The sequence below is a fragment of the Ixodes scapularis genome, unplaced genomic scaffold, assembly GCF_016920785.2.
Source record: "Ixodes scapularis isolate PalLabHiFi unplaced genomic scaffold, ASM1692078v2 PGA_scaffold2__306_contigs__length_199485367, whole genome shotgun sequence".
Lineage (NCBI taxonomy): Eukaryota > Metazoa > Arthropoda > Arachnida > Ixodida > Ixodidae > Ixodes > Ixodes scapularis.
In genome coordinates this window covers 125,212,953-125,231,708 of record NW_024609857.1, presented here as the reverse complement: position 1 = coordinate 125,231,708, position 18,756 = coordinate 125,212,953, and the positions used below count along the sequence as shown (strand labels likewise).

The window sequence follows — 18,756 nt, the reverse complement described above, 5'->3', positions numbered from 1 at the left end:
CCTAAATACCAGTTCTGGTTCTCAAGGGAGCTGAAACACTACATGCGTAAAAAAGAACACTATCATAAATTGTTTAAAAGAACCGGCATTGAGTTATGGTACATAAAGTTCAGTGTTTACAGAGCACTTGTAAAGAAACTGTTTAACACGACAAATTCATTTATAAAAAATCGGTAGAAAATAGTCTCTACCGTGAGCCCGATAAATTCTGGCGATTTGTCAGGAAGCACACGAAAGAGTCTGCAAGAAATATTTATTTACGTACCGATACGGACTGCGTTACAAACCCTGAAAAAGTAGCTAATTTATTCCAAACTTACTTTCGTGAATGCTATTCCAAGGAAGAATTCAAAAGCAAGTCTTCAATCTGCGCTACTGGTTGGAACGACAATTTCACATTTAGTGAGGTCGACATAAATGAAATTTTAGAGGCAGTTCAAAAATTAAAACCGAAGAAGTCAGCGGGAGATGATACAATACCTAACTTTCTTATTAAAGGATGCGCTGATTTGTTTGCCCCTTTACTTATGCACATATTTAACCTATCGCTGAGAAATGGTGTTTTGCCATGTCTTTGGAAAAGGTCAGTGATAGTGCCAATACACAAAGCCGGTGCCGCGTCTAGGGTAGATAACTACCGCCCCGTGTCTTTGTTGTGTTCGTTTTCAAAGGTTTTTGAGATAGTTTTACATGCCCGTCTTTCTTTTTATTTTTGTCGAAAACTAAGCACCGTTCAGCATGGATTTATAAAAGGGCGTTCAGTAGAAACGAACCTTTGTTCTCTCCTTGAGTATACTGTCCCTTTGTTCTTACACGTGGGCAAGTTGATATTGTGTATTTTGACTTATCGAAAGCCTTCGGAAAGGTAAATCATGACTTACTCTTGTATAAGCTCTCTTTATACGGCGTTTCGTCGTCTCTTTTAAACTCATTTCGTAGTTATCTGTCGGATAGAAAGAGTAGAATAAGAATCTTGAACAGCTTCTCAGATGTATTTACTCCAACTTCGGGAGTCCCTCAGGGATCGAATTTGGGGCCGCTAGTTTTTCTTATATTCATCAGTGATATAGAATTGTGCATACAAAATGCGAAACTGCTCTTATTTGCGGACGATATTAAGCTTTATTTTAGTATCCAGTCGGAAGATGATTGTGCTCTTTTGCAAGAAGATGTATCACGTATCTCAAATTGGTGCTCATGTAACTTTTTGCTGGTCAATCCAGATAAAACAAAAGTGCTATCTATGTGTAGAAAACGCGAAAGAATTTTACATCAATATTTTATCGGCAATTCCACTATTGAACGTGTGGAACAATTTCGGGACCTTGGTGTTTATTTCGATAGTAATCTTACTTTTTCATATCATGTTACACAAATTGTTGCTTCTGCCTTTAGAACAATGGGGATGATATTACGTTTGACGTATGATTTTTCAAATATAATGTGCGTAGTTCGATTGTTTTGTTCCCTTGTACGAGTTAAACTTGAGTTTTGTAGTTCAGTGTGGAATTCGCTAACAATGACCGACGCTGCACGGATAGAAAGAGTTCAGAAGCGATTTATACGCCTTGTTTACGATAGATATTTTGATAGAAAATGTTATTTTGATTATGAATACCTTCTTAGAGAACTTTCACTCCAGAACCTTTCAAAAAGAAGGATTGCTCGTGACATTATATTTTTATACAAAGTGGTTCACGGCCAAATTGATAGAAATCTTGTGTCGTCTTTAAACTTTCATGTACCGGCCCGAGTCGTTAGAAACTCAAGCGTGTTTTATAGATCTATCCAAACGAGACCGTCCCCTTCGGCTAGAATGCAAATTTGTTTAAATGAATTTCCGACTCATGCAGACATATTCTTAAATTTTGCTGCGATCAAACGACTACTTGATATGCATATTTTTGGTTTATGATTGCGAAATGTTTTAATTTCGAGAGCATATGTCGGGGGGGGGGGGGGGGGGGGTTGAGATTCTGTACTGTTTCAGGTGTTTTTTTTCCCTTTTTAAACTTTTTATGTGCCACCACACTGTAACCAATAGCTTGTTCTGGGGCATTATACAAATAAAGGATTATTATTATTATTATTATTATTAAAGCGGTTTTTAGGAACGTGTAACCGGTAACCGAAACCGTAAAAATTAAAACCGTAAAAAAAACGAAACAAAACCGTTGTCAACAGGAAGTGGTAAACGTAACCGTAACCGAAACTTTATATTTTTCGGTTTGAGCCTCTGCCTGTAAGTATTAAACAAACACCATATTCTATCTCTTTTAAACTCTCCTTAACTTTTTCTAGTGACTTAAAGGGACGCTGACATGGTATTTATGCTCGCCGAGGTTTTTAGTTGTACGTGACATATGAGAGCCCAACTACCCAGAACCGAATTTGCGGCTCGAAATTCGGTTTTTTTTCGCCCGAAAACCGCCGATCGAGAACTGGCCGGTTTGAGTCACGCTCACCCTCTTTTTTGTGGTCACGGGCCGTTTTCTAAGGTTTCGACGTGACCACCAAATTTAAGGGAAGTCGCGGGTCATTGAAGGCACGCAGTCAATACTAAAGATATAAAAAAAAAACAAAAAAAAACATGAAACCCATTTTAGGTGGCTTCCAAATGGCTGCAAATACGTTGATTGAAAAAAAAAATTGCACAGACAACCGGAAGCATTCTGTGCGTTCACTGCATAATTTTCAACATGGCGTCGTTTCGCGTTTTGTGGGACTCGCGGGTGGCAGCGGACGACGGGCGTTGGACCTCTTCTTTAGGACTGTAGTCCACGGTACCGGCGAATTCTGTCTTCCTTCGAAAGAAAAATTTTGGATAGAGATCAAAAGAGTTGATATTCATCCCGTACGACACGCCCGATTAGCAAGCCGATTGCTCAAAGACGTCGCCTAGCCGTCGTCCCTTCTCGTGGCTGAAGACATCGCTCGCTCAAACGTGAAGCACGAAGTACGTACATCGAGTTGAATACGCACGCGTACAATTTCTTTACTTGGTGCGAATGTCGCCAATGCGTGGTGCTGCCCGACTTCAAGCCGGGAGTGCATATACTGGAGAGAAATCGGCAGCAAACTTGGCGACGTACAGTCGACCGGATGCATTACCACGAACGAAAGAGTTCCTTCAGTAGCTCTTTCTGTATCTTGTACTGTATCTGTATCTTGTGCTGTACCTTGTGTACTGTACCTTGTGCGAAAGGCCCCAGTCGATAGAGCATGTGTTTTTAGATTGTTGGGACGCGGTGTTTTACAGGGATGTACTGCAGCGAACTCTGAAAAAGGAAGTTTCTTTAAGCGCACACGGGATACGTTTTCTGCCTGTTGCCCCAACCAACTGTGTACCGTATTATTTACCTATTATTATTGGCTAACACAGTATCTGGAAGAGCCGCATGGCGGTGCGGCATGCTGATGTAGTTGCTGGACCAGTATGTCACTATTTTACTCAGCATTAGTCAGATTAGAGAAGTGTATAAGGTTTTGGGAGATGTTCCTGAATGGTTGCCTGTCCTAGACGGACTGGTCACATTAAGATCATGTTAATCAGTGTGCGTCAATCGTAAGTCAGCTTGACCTCTCTATAAGTGCTTCTGAATATGCATTTTGTGAATGAATGATGTCTGGCTAGAAAGAAGAAAAAAAAAGTTCCTTGAGTAGCTCAGTGGAAAAACGTCCGCTTCACACGCTGCGGGCACGGGTTCGATCTCTAGTGTGGGCGTACCATTTTTTTTCAGACATTTTGCGATGTTTACATTTTTTTGTTTTGCAATTATTACTGAAAAAAAAATTGTTGTGGACGATACGCCGCTGAACTAAAAGGTATGGGATTCCATTTTTTACACCTCTGCCGCACAATGCCGCTTTCAGATGTGAGGCAGCTCTTCACGCAACATCTTGGGAGTATTCTTCTCGAAGCCGATCACGGCAATTCCCCACTGGCACTCACTACTAATTGCCAACACTTAAATGTGGAAAACAATTCATCTTGAAGTACAGAATAGCGAGCGGAACAAACATAACTGCAAAGAAATCACACGGCGAACAAATCCCGAACGCATTTGGTCTGCTGCACAAGAAGACGAAAAGAAAAAAGTCGCATGGTTGGGTGTAGTCACGTGACGTCCGTCGCTCACTCTCTCCTGCCCACATCTCCGTGCGGTGCGTGGGTTTCGGTTTCAGTCTCGAGCAGTTGCGTTTTTTGGCTTTATTAAAAAAAAAAAAAGCAACACGTGACTCCGTGGCAAAATATTAATCGGGTACTATTCCGACAACCATAATAAAACACCTGGCAAAACATTAAAAAAAATTGAGGGTGTCAGTGTCCCTTTAAATTAACTTGTGATGGCAAAAATTAAAAAAATATATTCTCACCTTAAAAGGCCTCTAAAAAGAAAAAAAAAGTTTTTTAACAGTCTGGTTAGCACAGGCGTGTCAAAAATAAAAAAAAAGTAAGTTTACGCGAAAAAACTTTTTAGAGCAATCTTGACGGCGAGAGATTTATTTGAAATTCTGTACGCAAAGGGCATGACGTCACGCAATGGTCATTCGCTCTTTTCACCTCAACACGAAGGCGAAGCCTATCCACTCGCCCGAAACGGCGAGAGAGAAAACAAGTGGAAAGGAGGTGACTACCGCGTGTCCCAACCAAACTTTTGTGTGTTTACTTGTAACTTTAGCGTCTGCTTCCAGAAAGTGGCGTGACAACGAGGCTCGGTAGCAGCCGGCGCAGTCACGAATCACGCTACAAGTGTTTTGATTTTGAGGCTTCATCAGCGCACGCCTGCAATTGTGTTTACATTGTTAAAATAAAGGCAATCACTGCGTTCTTACTTTCTCTGGGAGTCACCGTTTCGTACCGAAAACGAATGCAAGGGTTGCTGAGCTTTCACCAGAATAGATAACAATATTGTAAATATGAATGTTTTTTTCGATTTGAGTCACTTGACGTCAGCTTTGCATGAAAGTGTGCGCTCCATATTCGCAACATGCTGTTTTTAACCTTTAAGATTCTGGTTTCTGGTGTTAGGACACACACGGACGTTTAGGAAGATGGGGAGAGTTAGGAATGTCGGATGCGCAACGTCCAGCAGGATAAATAGTTCTGTGTTTACTTTTATGCAGATACCATGAAAATCGCGATATAACGCGAACTAAAAAGCAATATTATTCTGTTTTGGCAGCAACTATACTCCGTTTCACTTTGCGTTGTACCGCAGCGAAGGCTAGAAGCGCGAGCTCATAGGGTTGGCATCTGCCCTTGGTGCACGAGAGCTTGTGCCGCCAAAATATGCCCTAGAGCAAGGAGCTCGCGCTTGTAGCCTTTCCTGCGGTACAACATAAGGTGAAACAGAGTATACTTGTCAGCTGAAAATAGGATTGTTATAAGAATAAGAATAATATTAATTTTATTTGCACAAACTGGAAGGGGCCCATGTGGTGGCATGCGGCCCGGCCTAAGCAGATAGGTGAAAACTAGAGTGTGCGAATATTCGAAATTTCGAATATGAATCGAATATTTTCCTTATTCTAAACGTATTCGATTCAAAAAGTTTGTATTCGGAAGTTCCCGAATAATCGGCCAAAGCCGAATATTCGGGAAAAACGGCGAATATTCGCACAAACTGCGAATATTCAAGCAAGTAACGAATAATCTACATGCCGCGCATTACCCTATGATTATGCTTATTCACTCAGAAAGGCGTACGATGCGTGCGTTATCCGTCTGCCCCGTTTCTATCTGTCCGATGCCAGCAAGACAGTATCAGGTTCAGTCTCTTTTTCACCAAGCCCTCTGTTGTGTGACCTTGATAGCAATATGTGAGGTAATTGCGCGTTCTATAAATTGATACAATCAAATAAACTTCGAGAGTGATATATAAATATAAAATAAATTTCGAGAGTGTTATGTAATATAAATGTTTGAAAATTAAAAAAAAAAAGCTAGGTGCAAGCAGAACATTGCATCGCCATTGACAACAACTCCTGCCACTCCCGCACAGTCAAAACTAGGATTGTCGCGAACCTGCCCAGGTTCGAGTTCGACCAAGTTCTACTTTTTCGAACTTTCAACGTGAGGTTTTGCAAAGATTCTAGTGAAGTTCGACGTTTGCGCGCTTGCACAAAAATTAAAAAAAAAAATATATATATAATTGACTCTGCCCGGCAGAGGAAAAGTGCTATATTTGTTGCATTTATTGGCATCACTGGTTCACATTAATAACTAGTGAAAGCGTTAAAATTTCATATTTTCGCTTTTATATGGTGTAAACATTGGTAACCTTTTTATGAAATATAAAATAAAGTAATTTCTAAATTATTTGTTACCAACATGCGAAATATTCGTGTACCAGCCGGGCAACACTGGCCATAAGTGGAACTTCTTCGAACTTTAGTGAAATTTCGCAGGTTTTCCGAGTGAAAAGGTCTTTCTACTGGCGGAAGTCTTGGCACGGCGTGTATGAAGCGCTTACTTTATGAACACGTTGAGCAGTTAATTTGCTTATACGATAATTTGTAATGAGTGCATTACTATAAAGTATTTGCTGCAGCCCAGTAATGTGCACTTGCATTGATTTATTTTAGAAAGGCAATAAAACCTGCTTTTACCTCTTGTTTTGTAATCTTTTATTACTAGACAGATATTCTATTCGATATTCGAACCCCGTTTTTTGTCTTATTTGTATTTGATTCGAATTCGAAAATTTCAATATTCGCACACCCCTAGTGAAAATCCTTACGCAGAGCGCCTGAAAAAACAAAACCGATATATAAATATACAGAGTATGCACACTATAGAAAGTGCGTAAAAAAGAAAGAAAAGGAGGGGGTAAACATGTATCACATTTATACATGGGTAAATTACTTTCCAAATGTAATTTAGTTACAATTACTATCACTTTGCTCCAAAAGTAGTTTAACTGCAATTACAATTACTACTACGCGAAAGTAATTCATTACTATTACAAATTACTTTTAAAAATTAATGCATTTACTTTACAATTACTTATTTCTGAGAGCTACCCCACCTTGGGACATATAACTTTAAATGAATTATATGGCCGCTGTATAAATGTCACGTATTGTACGTTTATGTAATTTGTTAAATGAATTATATAACTTAACAGTTTAGAATAATGAACTCCTGCATTCTTATATTCTCATTAAATAAAAATAAATTATTTTATATCTTTACTTTATTTTAATACAAGCACCCGACAGTCTGAAACCACGGTTTGTAAAGTTTTGGAATCTCGTCCAATCAGGTTGAGAAACGGTTGAAAGGGTTAGGGGTTAGAGCAAACAGTCAATAATGAAAATTTATGCAAAAAGGTAGACGAGGATTGGGAGAGGGAAGAGCAGTGTAGCAACAACGATTGGAAGTAAGGCGAAGTGAGTCGTGCTAAAGAGACCTGCTGCCTCTTCGCCTCGATGTTAGGGTAGCACAACTAACTGTTAGTGGTACCAACAGACGAGCTAGAGAAAAGATAAGAAAATAATCATAAAGATCAGAAAGATAAGAGCATAATTTCATGAAACATAATGAAAAGATAAAGAATAATCATAAAAGGCACCTAGTTTCCCTAATCCCCAAAGAGCGGAGTAAAGCTGATGAATTTAGGCTTTGGTCCCATTTCCTGGCGCGCGTCTACGAGGTTCCCATTGGCCGCTGCGCGTCAGTTTCAACGACTGCCACCCCATGGCGCTGCGTGTCTGCGAGGCAGCGGCTCCACCGCTCCACGCCGAAGGTCAGCGCGTCGAGTACAGCGCGCGCGCTCGACCGTCGATGCAAGTACTCCGCAGACGAAATAAGGAAGCGGAAGAGCGGAGTGCATGCTTTCGCATTCACAACTCATAAGAAGTGCTTAGATGTACCTCGAGCATTTTTAATGGCATGACATTTTATCATATTGTCACGGGTAGTGACCAAAAATAACAAATAAACAAGAAGAAATAAACGTTTAATGTGGCGAACTTGTGCCAAAAAAAATAAAAGAGTACAAAAGATAATAATAGAGCGTCGCGGGCGTCGAAGTCGGCGTGGCAGCAGAGTCGAACGCTGGGGCGAGACTGAATCCTGCTTGCCAGGCGGAGCCGCTTTTGTACACGCGTTGGCTTCTGGAGCGTTCGATGTAGAAGGTTCGACGCGGAGAACATTCTAACCTCGAATCAGCTAGACGGTTCTCGAATTCACTAGAACATCACATTACAGTGTAAACAAAAATGCGTAGCCGCGGCCAGGAATCGAACCCTGGCCCTTCGCGTGGGAGGTAAGCGCGATAACCGTTGTGCTACGGCCGCGGTGCCTACTTGGCGCGCGGCAATATCTTTTTAATTGCTTACCGCTGCTCACCCGTGGCAAGCAATTACTTTTGGTGCTGAAATGTCCAAGCTCCGGGATGGTGGTATACGGTTCTCTACCGCAGTACTAAAGCGTTCGACGATAAACGTAGATTATTCAAAGTTTTACCTAAGTACAGAACCTACCATTGGAAACATAGTGTAATTTTTATATTATTCGAACGAGCAGATACTGTGGGAGGAATTTATTTATTTATTTTTTATTTATTCAATACTGCAACCTCATTGATGTTTTAGCAGGGTGGACACTGGTACAACAAAATACACCAATTTTCACGGAAAAGTACATGACAGTATAAAGACACTCTGCAAACTATGTCCCGATCACCAGGCCGTTTCACACAGGTCATTGCGATACGTTTAAAGAAAACATTTCAGAACGCCATTCAGTAGTTTAAAAATATACATTTTCATCACACTAGCACTAGGAAAAACAAACAGGTATAAAAAGCCATATTCATCCGTGCCCTTAGTTACATGAACACCTATCAGTGGCCAAAAAGGGGAATGAAAGAAAGTAAGAGTTCGATCGTTACAAGACACAACACTTCAAAAACCTTATTTGCTTTATTGTAAGCTCGGGGAGATAAATGTGATGCTTATCTTTTATTCTTAGTCTACTTTATGAAGTTGTGATAGGAAGGTCGCCAGAGAATCACTGCCTGCAACTTACCCTACAACTATAGCTCACGAAGCCGTAAAAGGGAACCGAACACGAAAAACCTACCGCGTATGCAGTGAATACTTCAATTAAAGCGACTTCCCGTATCCCTTTTGCTGCACTCTGTTCTTTGTCCTTAATAGTACCAAATATTTCCTTTTTTTTGCAAGTATTTTTATTTAGAAGAACTGGCTCGAAAATGCGGTAGATGGCTCCTAGAGTCGTTTCAACTAAATGTCTGCTTATTCACCCTTTCGACACAAAACGTGCGAAACCACCTCCTCGATTCACACCTATATGGTCTTGTGAGTCGGTAACACTTCGACATCCCGAAAACTAGTTATAAACCTATTTTATATGAATTACGACCATTTTGTGTTTGCTTTTGGGGACCCATAAATATTTGTGCACAATTTGTCTTGCGCCGCACAGCAAGAACTTTAAAATTATAATCCACCCCTAATGAAAAATTGGAGAAAACCAATTAACAAATTTCCCTACTTTAAGGCACCAAGCTCGGCAATTAAAACAAAGTTATGGGAATTTAAGTTTTTCATTTGAGCAGACGCCATATTTGTGGGTGCTGTTTAGAGCGCATGCTCAGAACGAGCTCACATTAATATGCTGCCAAGACCGGCACTCTGGATGGTGTGGAATGCACATTGCAAAAGAACTGTGGAAGCTCGCCGTCAGCACGCGCTCAGCATTCGCGCACACCGCTATGGCCGCCAGTAAATACTCCCTATTAGCGCCGAGATGTTTCGGTGGCGCCCTCTTATGGTTTCCCTCCGTGACGTCACGACTGGGATTTGCCTCGCCGTGGCGTCACCAGTTGTTATTCTGGCTACTTACCATCGGGTGCGACGACGCGTTCGATAGTGTGTTTAAAAAGCACAGTAGAAGCTAGGAGCCATCGCAATCCGAAACTAACACCGTCAAAGTTGACAATCTGACAGTGTTCATATGCCCATGGTTTGGCCAATCGTGGAAAGCTGACCACAGCGACGCTTTTGGTCGCGCACATCGCTAATATAGCAATCTGCTTTGCCACACATGCGGTGAAAAAAAAGCCAGCTAAGAAGAAACAAAAAAACAATCACGGTATTACATGAACACTCGCCAGCAACTGGGGAATCAGGACGAAAGCGTCTGTAGCGGCAAGCTCAAACGTGTGCTGCGCGAGGCAACACAACAAGATGCTCGTGTCGTGCACAGCTAAAATGACGCACGTCTTGTACTGTAGTGACGGCAAAATCAAATTTTGTACAATTGTCTCAACAAATCCAAAGGAAAAAGAATCAGAGATGCCGTGACTTACGCCGTGCCAGCTATCATGTCAAGCTTCAGGCTCGCTCTTAAATATTTTAGAGACTGTGTCTCTTGAAAGTGACTTAGACACTGTAGTTCAGTAGAAAAGCACTGAACACAGTTTATACAGGCTTTTTTAAATGAAATGAACAGTTATCAATTGTCATAAAATTGAACCAGCATAACCACTCCGTGCGATTACGTGGCGCGTCGTCCGCTCGAATCACACTTGCTACGTGATAGGAGAGATCCCTTGAGGTGGCGCCAAGTAACATCTCATCGCCAAAAGTACGCAGAGCCTGAAAAATCTGCACGCTTGTAATAAAACCAAACAAGCATTTTCACATGAACAATTGACTCTGTGCACTCTGCCGGGGCAAGGTTATACTTATTTTAAGTCTCCTCTTTAAAATTGTCCCCCCCCCCCCCCCCCACCCCCTCCATGGATTCCAAATCTTGTTTTAATATTCCGAAGAGCAAGAGGACAACGCCTTAGATCTTCAAGGTTTTTGGATACAGGCCGCCTGATGTTGCGTTAGAAGGCCTTTCGTTGTTGTGCATTTTTACCCGTCCTTCCTCCGGTGTCTTTATTGGCGATAACTTCCGAAAGTAGTCGGTAAAAACTTCCACGTCCATTCGCCCTGCATATGAACCAAGTCAAGTTAGATTATGAAGGCGCGAAGAAGAAAATTGGTAATGGCCACGTTTACTGATTCGCCCTGTACAAAGGCAGCTCCGATATCTTCTCTTAAAATAAAACTGGCAGCATCACGCCTTTGAAAGGCGACGGGAATACACCGAATTCAATTTTACCCACGAGAGGTTTGGAATCTTTTATTATTATTGTTACTAGAAGATCCCCCGAGAGTCACGTTTTAGAGAACATTCGTATCGGCGAACCAGTCTGCAACAATATGTAGAATCTTAAGATGATGCGTCACTTTGGCTAAGAGGTATTTATAGCCATAAAATATTTAGTATACTCAGTCATCCAGACAAGTTTTTTTTTTTTTATGCTTGGAGTGAATACGCTTAAGAAAGTGAATTATAAGCGTTTTATGCGTTTTTAGTAAGTTTTAGTAGATTGTTGCGGCCCTCCTGCTACGCTATACGCTAAAGCGGCTCCACTACTGCGCATGCCCGCTGCTAGCGGAGAGTTAGCGAAGCTGCGGAAGGTAGCGGAGGCGCGATATTTACAAATAAATTGCCAGAAGCGTAGCGCGCGTGCAGCGCGGTGCGATAGCGTGGGTTTCGCGAGAAAGAGTTTTCACGTGATCAGGAAGAGCCGGCGACAGGGACACAATTCAAGACGTCCGCGAAGCGGGCATGTGCCCGCTTCGCCATGGCGGTTCTCAGGGCGATGATATCTTGCCGATGTGCGAAGTAACAGCGACTAATCCGCTCCAGGACTGCGATAGGTAGCAATTTAATATATATATTCTAAATGCGGCCACGAGAAAAAAAGCAGAAAAGAAAAAAGCTTCGCGATACGTGTTGTGCGCGAAAGATTTGTTCGGTCACTTTTGTCGTGAAGACAGAACCAACCAAAGAAGCTAGCGAGAAGGCGGATCCGAGAAAAATCGCAGCGTTTCACAGGCTTTGCATCGATGGTTTAGCGCTTGACTCAAAGATGGTCCGCTTGGCCAGCTTGCCCGTCAAAAACATACAACATATTCATCCATAAAATAAGCAAAATAAGCAACTTATTCAATAGAAAATTAATACTATATTTGAATATTGACGCTAATAGAAGATTACTAACAATATCTTGAAAGCCTCTATTTCACGTAAGCTATAGTGTCCGAAATACATAGTTATTACAATGTACGCTAGAGGTTTAACTGGCGCTAGTGTCTATGCGACTTCCGGGATGCAAATTGAAGCAGACAGCAACCATATGCTCCTTTGCATTCTTATGGGAAAAAGCGCGTACTTTTTGTCTCTTCACCTGAGAATAACATGAAACACTTTTGTTATTTCGGTTGTACCTCATAGTATGCACTTTTATGACCACTGTAAAAGTGTAATTGCTTTAGTTAGTGCATTTATTTTATGACTAACGATTTTTAACTTCGATATATTTCAGACCCTAACCTCTGTTTTATAGAGAGTATGCAAAAACAAGCGACGATTATAGGCAAAATAACATTCGAAAGAAATATAGAGTGTTCAAGGGTCGCCAGCATTCCGTTGACGCTTATATGTTACTAATATGTCGGTCCTGTCACTAAATAAAGATGATCCCTCCTTGGACCTTTACGAACGGGTAAAAACATTCAAAACGTAAAGAATGAAGTACGTGGGATATGAAAGGTGTCTCTTTTAATTATTTCCTATACCGGGTAACGTTTATGAGGCACTTGTTCTCAAAGATTTCGAGCGTGCGGGTGATGTTTTGAATGTAGATAATAGCATATTCGCAGAGCACACAGAATAAAGCAGTACTTACTTATTACGTGGCCTTCAATTAATTTTGATGGTAAGTGCATAGAGTTACTGATCTAGTGTTACTGCGTATAGTTCTGCCGTCTCTCTTGGTTTTATAGTTGCATTTCGTTTGGTTGGCAAGTATATTCCCATGCTGAAAAGCGCTGACGTCGTGTTCGCACTAACAGTGTCGGACAGTGCACATAAATACATGTACGAATTCGTTTTAGCACCGTTTTAATGAAATGAATTGGAAAGAAAATTGCCGTAACTGACCAATTATTTCGTCTGATTGAGAAATGCTCCAAGCTACCTAGTACGCATACGAATTATTTGGTATATTAGCGCTTATAATCGAGCGCAAGGAGAAAATGCACTCAGTTTTACCATAGAAATGCATTACCGGGAGTAAATTTTCGACAGATTGCTGTCTGCTTGAATTCGCCACAGAACACTAGCGCCATTTAACCTCTCGCGTACATTTTAATGACTTCCAAAATAGTCATTCGTGGCGTTGCATTAGTCTCGTACCGCTATGACCTCTAGCGGTCTTCGACGTGCCTGGAACGCGCCTATACAACTGGTGCACGTGTTTACCACGCCCAAAAAATGTGGTTGCTCGATTTCCGCCTGGTGATGTCATTGAAGTGTCGTGCCGTCGCCGGTCGCGATGCTGGTGGTGCCCCAGCAACGGCGCTGGAGCTGGCGAACGCCCGTTCTGCTGCATGTCGCTCTTCAGTGTGGTAGTTAACGGAAGTTTCATCATTTCTACGACCAACTGCCAGGATCGTTACATCCGACAGAATGACGCTCCCGCTTCTATGACGTCATTTGTTGCCACTTCAGGAACAGTTTTGATGTATGGGCGGAATAGAACGCCAGACACACCAGTGGAAGACGTGCTTTAGGCACCAGTTCTCCGAAAAACTAAAATATCGGTTCCTCTAAATAAATGTAGCGGAGCTTGTAGCGGATTGCGGATTGCGCAGCGGGGTTGACCGAACTATCTACAGGAGCTCACTAATAAAAAGGTTTATGCTCTGTTTCACCATATGTTGTACCGCAGCGAAGGCTAGAAGCGCGAGCTCATAGCGTTGGCAGCTGCCCTTAACGCACGGGAGCTTGTGCCGCCGAGATCTGCCCCAGAGCAAGGAGCTCGCGCTTGTAGCCTTCCCTGCGGTACATCATAAGGTGAAATAGAGTATAGTAGAACGCGTTTTCAGGCCACGCTATTTGTAGGGGGAGCTAGCGGGGCCACCTCGATGCATGCTCGGAAGCGCGGGCCCGTAGCTGTAGCGTGCCTTTAAAAACAATCGTAGTTCGTTTCCGCCGTCCCACAACGTTCTCCGCAACTCCGTACGAGATTCGGGTTTTTTCAGTCAAGGCTAGCGGCGCGCAGGCGCAGTAGTGGTCTCTTCGTTGTGGATTGCTTAGTGGAAAGAGGAAAGCAGTTTACGAAAACAACGTAAAAGGTGAAAACATCATTGGCACGTGGTCTCGAGCCGAGCTTTAAATTGGAACACAGATACCAGTTTCTCATTGTACTAAATAAAATCTACTTCTGTTTGTTTTTTCCAGTGTAGCCTTCTCGCGTTGCTTAGGGGACGCTTTTAGAACACGACTTGTTCATAGTTAATGGTAGTGCAAGCTTGCACGTCCGAAACTGCCGCGCGTGTAGCCAATACCACCTAGAAGACAACGTCTGCGCATGACGCCATCGTTGATGGATTCCCGATTCGTCCCCAAACAGGCAAACAGGCTGAACCTTGACGACAGTAGCTGTAAATCGGAAGACGCGTCCGTTGTGGCCTCGCCACGTACTAGGTCGGCGCACTTGAGACGTTATAAAGCGGCGACGCCACAACGGACGCACTGCCGCTTTGCGGCGAATCTAGTCAAGCTTCGACGTGTTTGCCGTTTGAGGCATGCCGGTATCCACTAACGACGACGCTTGTAGGAAAATGGTGCACGTCTTGTCTTCTAGGAGGTGTTCGCCGAACTAGGCCGAACGAGATCATGGGAAACAGACAAAAAGCAACAAAAAATCGGAACGCCGTCATAGAACGGATACAAGCTAAAACCGCAGCACATGAGTGCGAAAGCGGTTGCCTCGCAGCGGGTTCCACACCAACTGCATGTCGCGGACCATGACGCGGCGGCTTGGCATAGGTTCACGTCGGAGCGTCCGCGGCAGTTGCTATTGTAACCGCTGCGCGACATCTGTTTTTGTTGCTCAGATGTTTAGGGGCTTAGAACAAGAAAAGCTCAATCAGGAGCTCTTTCACGCGCTCTAAACTAAATTAAAAGAAGAAAAGAAACCGACGCACCGGGAAATTAGGTGGTGTGACGTCGTCACCCCGTAACCCCCCCCTTCCCCCCCCTCCCCCCCCCCCCCCCCCCCCCAGGCATACAGGAGACGCGTACCCCATTAATGGTGGCATGAATCCCGCGTTTAAATATACCCATTGCTAAATTACACAAGCATCAGGAAAAATGCTGGGAGTGTCGATTTACGCGTCATGAGCCATCGCCTTCCCTATATAAAATATCCGAAGTAAATATTCAAAATAAAATGTTGAACGCACCTTCAAGATGCCATTTGTTTTGCTTTTGCTTTTAATTTTTTAGAACAGTTACTGCTGCAGACTCCAGCACGCGCGCCGTGTAAACCTAGATACCCAACATTATTTCTGATAACGATGACGATAATAATCCCTGGAGAAGGGGAACAAGGGGGACAAAGGACAAACAAAAATATCCTAACACAGCTAGGGGTGGAGCGCTCTACCAACTGAACTAACCAGGACTTTTACGTCAGTGGAGCAAACGGGTTTTTAACAGATGCCACCAGTCTAACACCAACAAGGGTGAACGTCCTGCATTTAAGGTTATGATGATAATGCAATTAATGCAAAGGTGCAAGGGAGAGAAGAATGACGATATTAAACGATTGAGAAGGGGAACCAGGGGGAGAAAGGACAAACACAAATCTCCAAACCAAACACAGCGAGGTGACTGTGAGCGTCCAAAAAAATATATTATCGTCATTCTTGTTCAGCTCGCTTGCACCTTCGCATTCATTGCACTATCATCATGACTATAAAATGCAGGTCGTTCACCATTGTTGGTGTAAGACCAGTGGCAGCTGTTAGAACCCGCTTGCTCCATTGCCGTCTACCTGCTGGTTATAACTCAGTTGGTAAAGCGCTCCTCTGGAAGGGGAGGTCCCTGGTTCGATACCAGGACCAGGCAGATTTTTTCGGTCGCGCACCAGTCACCTTGCTGTGTTTGGAGCTTTGCGTTTGCCCTTTGTACCCGATGTTCCCCTTCTCCAAGGATTATTATCGTCATTCTTGTCCAGCTAGCTTGAACCTTCGCATTAATTGCATTATCATCATTTCTGATGCTTGGGTAATTTAACAATAGGTGTATTGGATCACGACGTGGAATCTAGCCGAATTTAAAAGTAGAAAAGTTTTAACTGCAACAATACTTAGAAAGAAGCGAGCAGGGGGTGATTCATGGTAATAAAAACCCGACACTCAGGAGCACAGAGAAAAGTCAAACTTTGACACAGCTGTGTTTGAGACGTTGCGTTGTGTTCGTCCCCTTCTGTGTTCCTAAAAAAATTTTTCTTTCGTTCTTCAAAAAAAAAGAAAAAAAGAAAGACCAGCGATGAGTATTTTTTCGAAGCCCCTCTGGCCTATTCAAGTGAGTTTGAACAACCTAAAACGAGCCCGCCGCCATATGTAGTGCGAAGTCATATCCGGTCAGATTGTACGACGAGGGCGCCGCAGTTCAAAGCTTTAGAGCAGGAGGCCTATGCGGTTAGAAATGGGGGGAGAGGAGGCGATGGGAGCGCGATAGGACGTCAGAGCGCGGGGACTCTGGTTGGCGTCGTGAGTGGCTAAACGAGCTGCCTTTATCTCATCTCCCTGTTTGAACGCGTTTGAACGCCGAACAACGGCGTCCAGCGTTCCGCGTTCGTGTTCGAACGCGTTCGAACGCTGAGCAGAGGCAGAGGTAGCTAGCTTTGCTTCGACCCCCTAATGATTCCATTCAGAACTTGGTGCTTTTGCGTCCTCGCGCGCTCCTCTTCCTCAGTTCCCAGCATCATAGGCAGACGGGAGAAAAGCCAAACTTTGGCACGTCCGAAATCCCCAAATTAGGTATTACTTTGGCAGTTGTGACTCAAGCATGGCCTTTACTCTGGTACCCCTGTTGCGAACCAGAGAAAAACCAAACTTTGGCCCTTACGTAATCCCGAAATTAGGCGTTACTTTGGCAGTTGTGGGTCAAGTGTGGCACTTACTTTGGTGCTCCTGTTGCAGACCAGAAAAACAAAACAAAAAAACTTTGGCATGTTCTAAGATTACCCAATCATACTCCTTGTCACTAGTTGCGTGCAGTTGACACGAAGGTAAACGTCAGGCGAGAGGAGAAAGGGCAAGCACTAGGAAGGCTGGGGAGGAGGAAAGAAACCTCCTCTTCTTTCTAACGTTCCTAGTGCTCTTCCTTTCTCCCCTTGGCCTTCATTGTCCTCCTTTCCCGTCCCGCCTTCCTAATCCTCGCTCTTTCTCCCCTCTGCTGGCGTTGCCTTCGCCTACAATGCGCACAACTAGCTGCATGGAGTGTAGGGCTCTAGTAAAGCAACGTACTTTGGCACTGAGAAGTGCCATGAAACAAAACCTAACTGGGCCAAAATTAAGCCCTTAGGTTTGCTACACATTTCCCCAAGTTGGGCGCTTCTCTGGCGTTTTATTTGGGCATTAAATGTTCGTGTATTGCAGAGGTTAACGTAGGCTACACTGCCACTTCACTGGTCGCGTTTTGTAGACATTGAAGCGTTCCTGACCGAGAAACAACTGCCTATAGTGAAGGGGCATTGCTTCGGGTGTGTTGCGGCTATTTCTTTGTCCACGTTAAAATAAGGGAAGAAACGACGAGAGCAACTTTATTTCATAGTGTTCTAGGGTCGGTTGTTTTTCATGAAGTGATAAAAATAAAAGTTTAATTTCATTTTCTTACTTAATATTGCCGCGCGCGCAGCTGGCCAAGTAGGCAGCGCGCGCGTGGCCTAACGGTTATCGCGCTTGCTTTCCACGCAGAAAGCCAGGGTTCAATCCCTGGCCGCGGCTACACATTTTTGTTGACACTGTAATGCGATGTTCTGGTGAATTCGAGAACCGTCTTGCTGATTCGAGATTAGAATGTTCTACGTGCCGAACCTTCTACGCCGAACGATCCAGAAACCCACGGGGGTACATAAGGGATTCCGCAAGGCAAGCGGAGTCAGTCTTGCGTCAGCGTTCGACTCTGCTGTTACGCCGACTTCGACGCCCGCGACGCTCTGTTATTATCTTTTGTACCCATTTATTTCTGGCACAAGTTCGCCACATTAAACGTTTATTTCCTCCTGTTTATTGCTTATTTTTTGGTCACCACCCGTGACATTTTGGTGGAGCTGCGGGGTAACCACATGCCCGTGCAGCGCTCCCCTCCGAGTTCCCGCAGTGCAAGTCCGAGCACAAGCCCCCAAGAACCCAACAAAGATCAGACCGAGATCCGATTAAGTCGCCGGAACCTTGGCCTACCCCCGGAGTAAGGACCCTTGCCACCCAGGACCAGGCAAACAAGGTGGACGACGATGGCCAACCAGTCGGAGACCCCGGCCGCTCCAGCCGTCGTTTACCTGCCCGTCGTGCCGCGGACGGCTTCTCCATTCCACGGCGAGCAATACGAAGACGTCGAAGACTGGACTGACCAATATGAACGCGTTGCTCGCCACAATTGCTGGACCGACGAGCAGCGCCGGCACAACATCTATCTTTCGCTTGAGGGTACCGCCAAGCACTGGTACGAGAACCATGGGTCCTCTTTGACGTCGTGGGAAATTTTCAAGACCGATCTCAAGGCTACGTTCAGCAACCACCACCGCCGAGAGAGAGCTGAGGATCTACTGCGAACCAGAACCCAGGGCCCCAACGAGAGCGTCA

General features: G+C 43.8%; 1 protein-coding gene across 1 annotated transcript in view; it reads right to left on the bottom strand.

Annotated features, from left to right (window-relative positions):
- Positions 1-10,825: 10,825 nt before the first annotated feature.
- The window catches only part of LOC120850902 (protein 5NUC-like), a 65,655-nt gene continuing 57,724 nt past the window's right edge, over positions 10,826-18,756 (bottom strand). The window contains exon 9 of the mRNA XM_040223589.1: positions 10,826-10,974. Within this exon, the coding sequence (XP_040079523.1) occupies positions 10,826-10,974 (149 nt within the window). The remainder of the gene's footprint in view (positions 10,975-18,756) is intronic.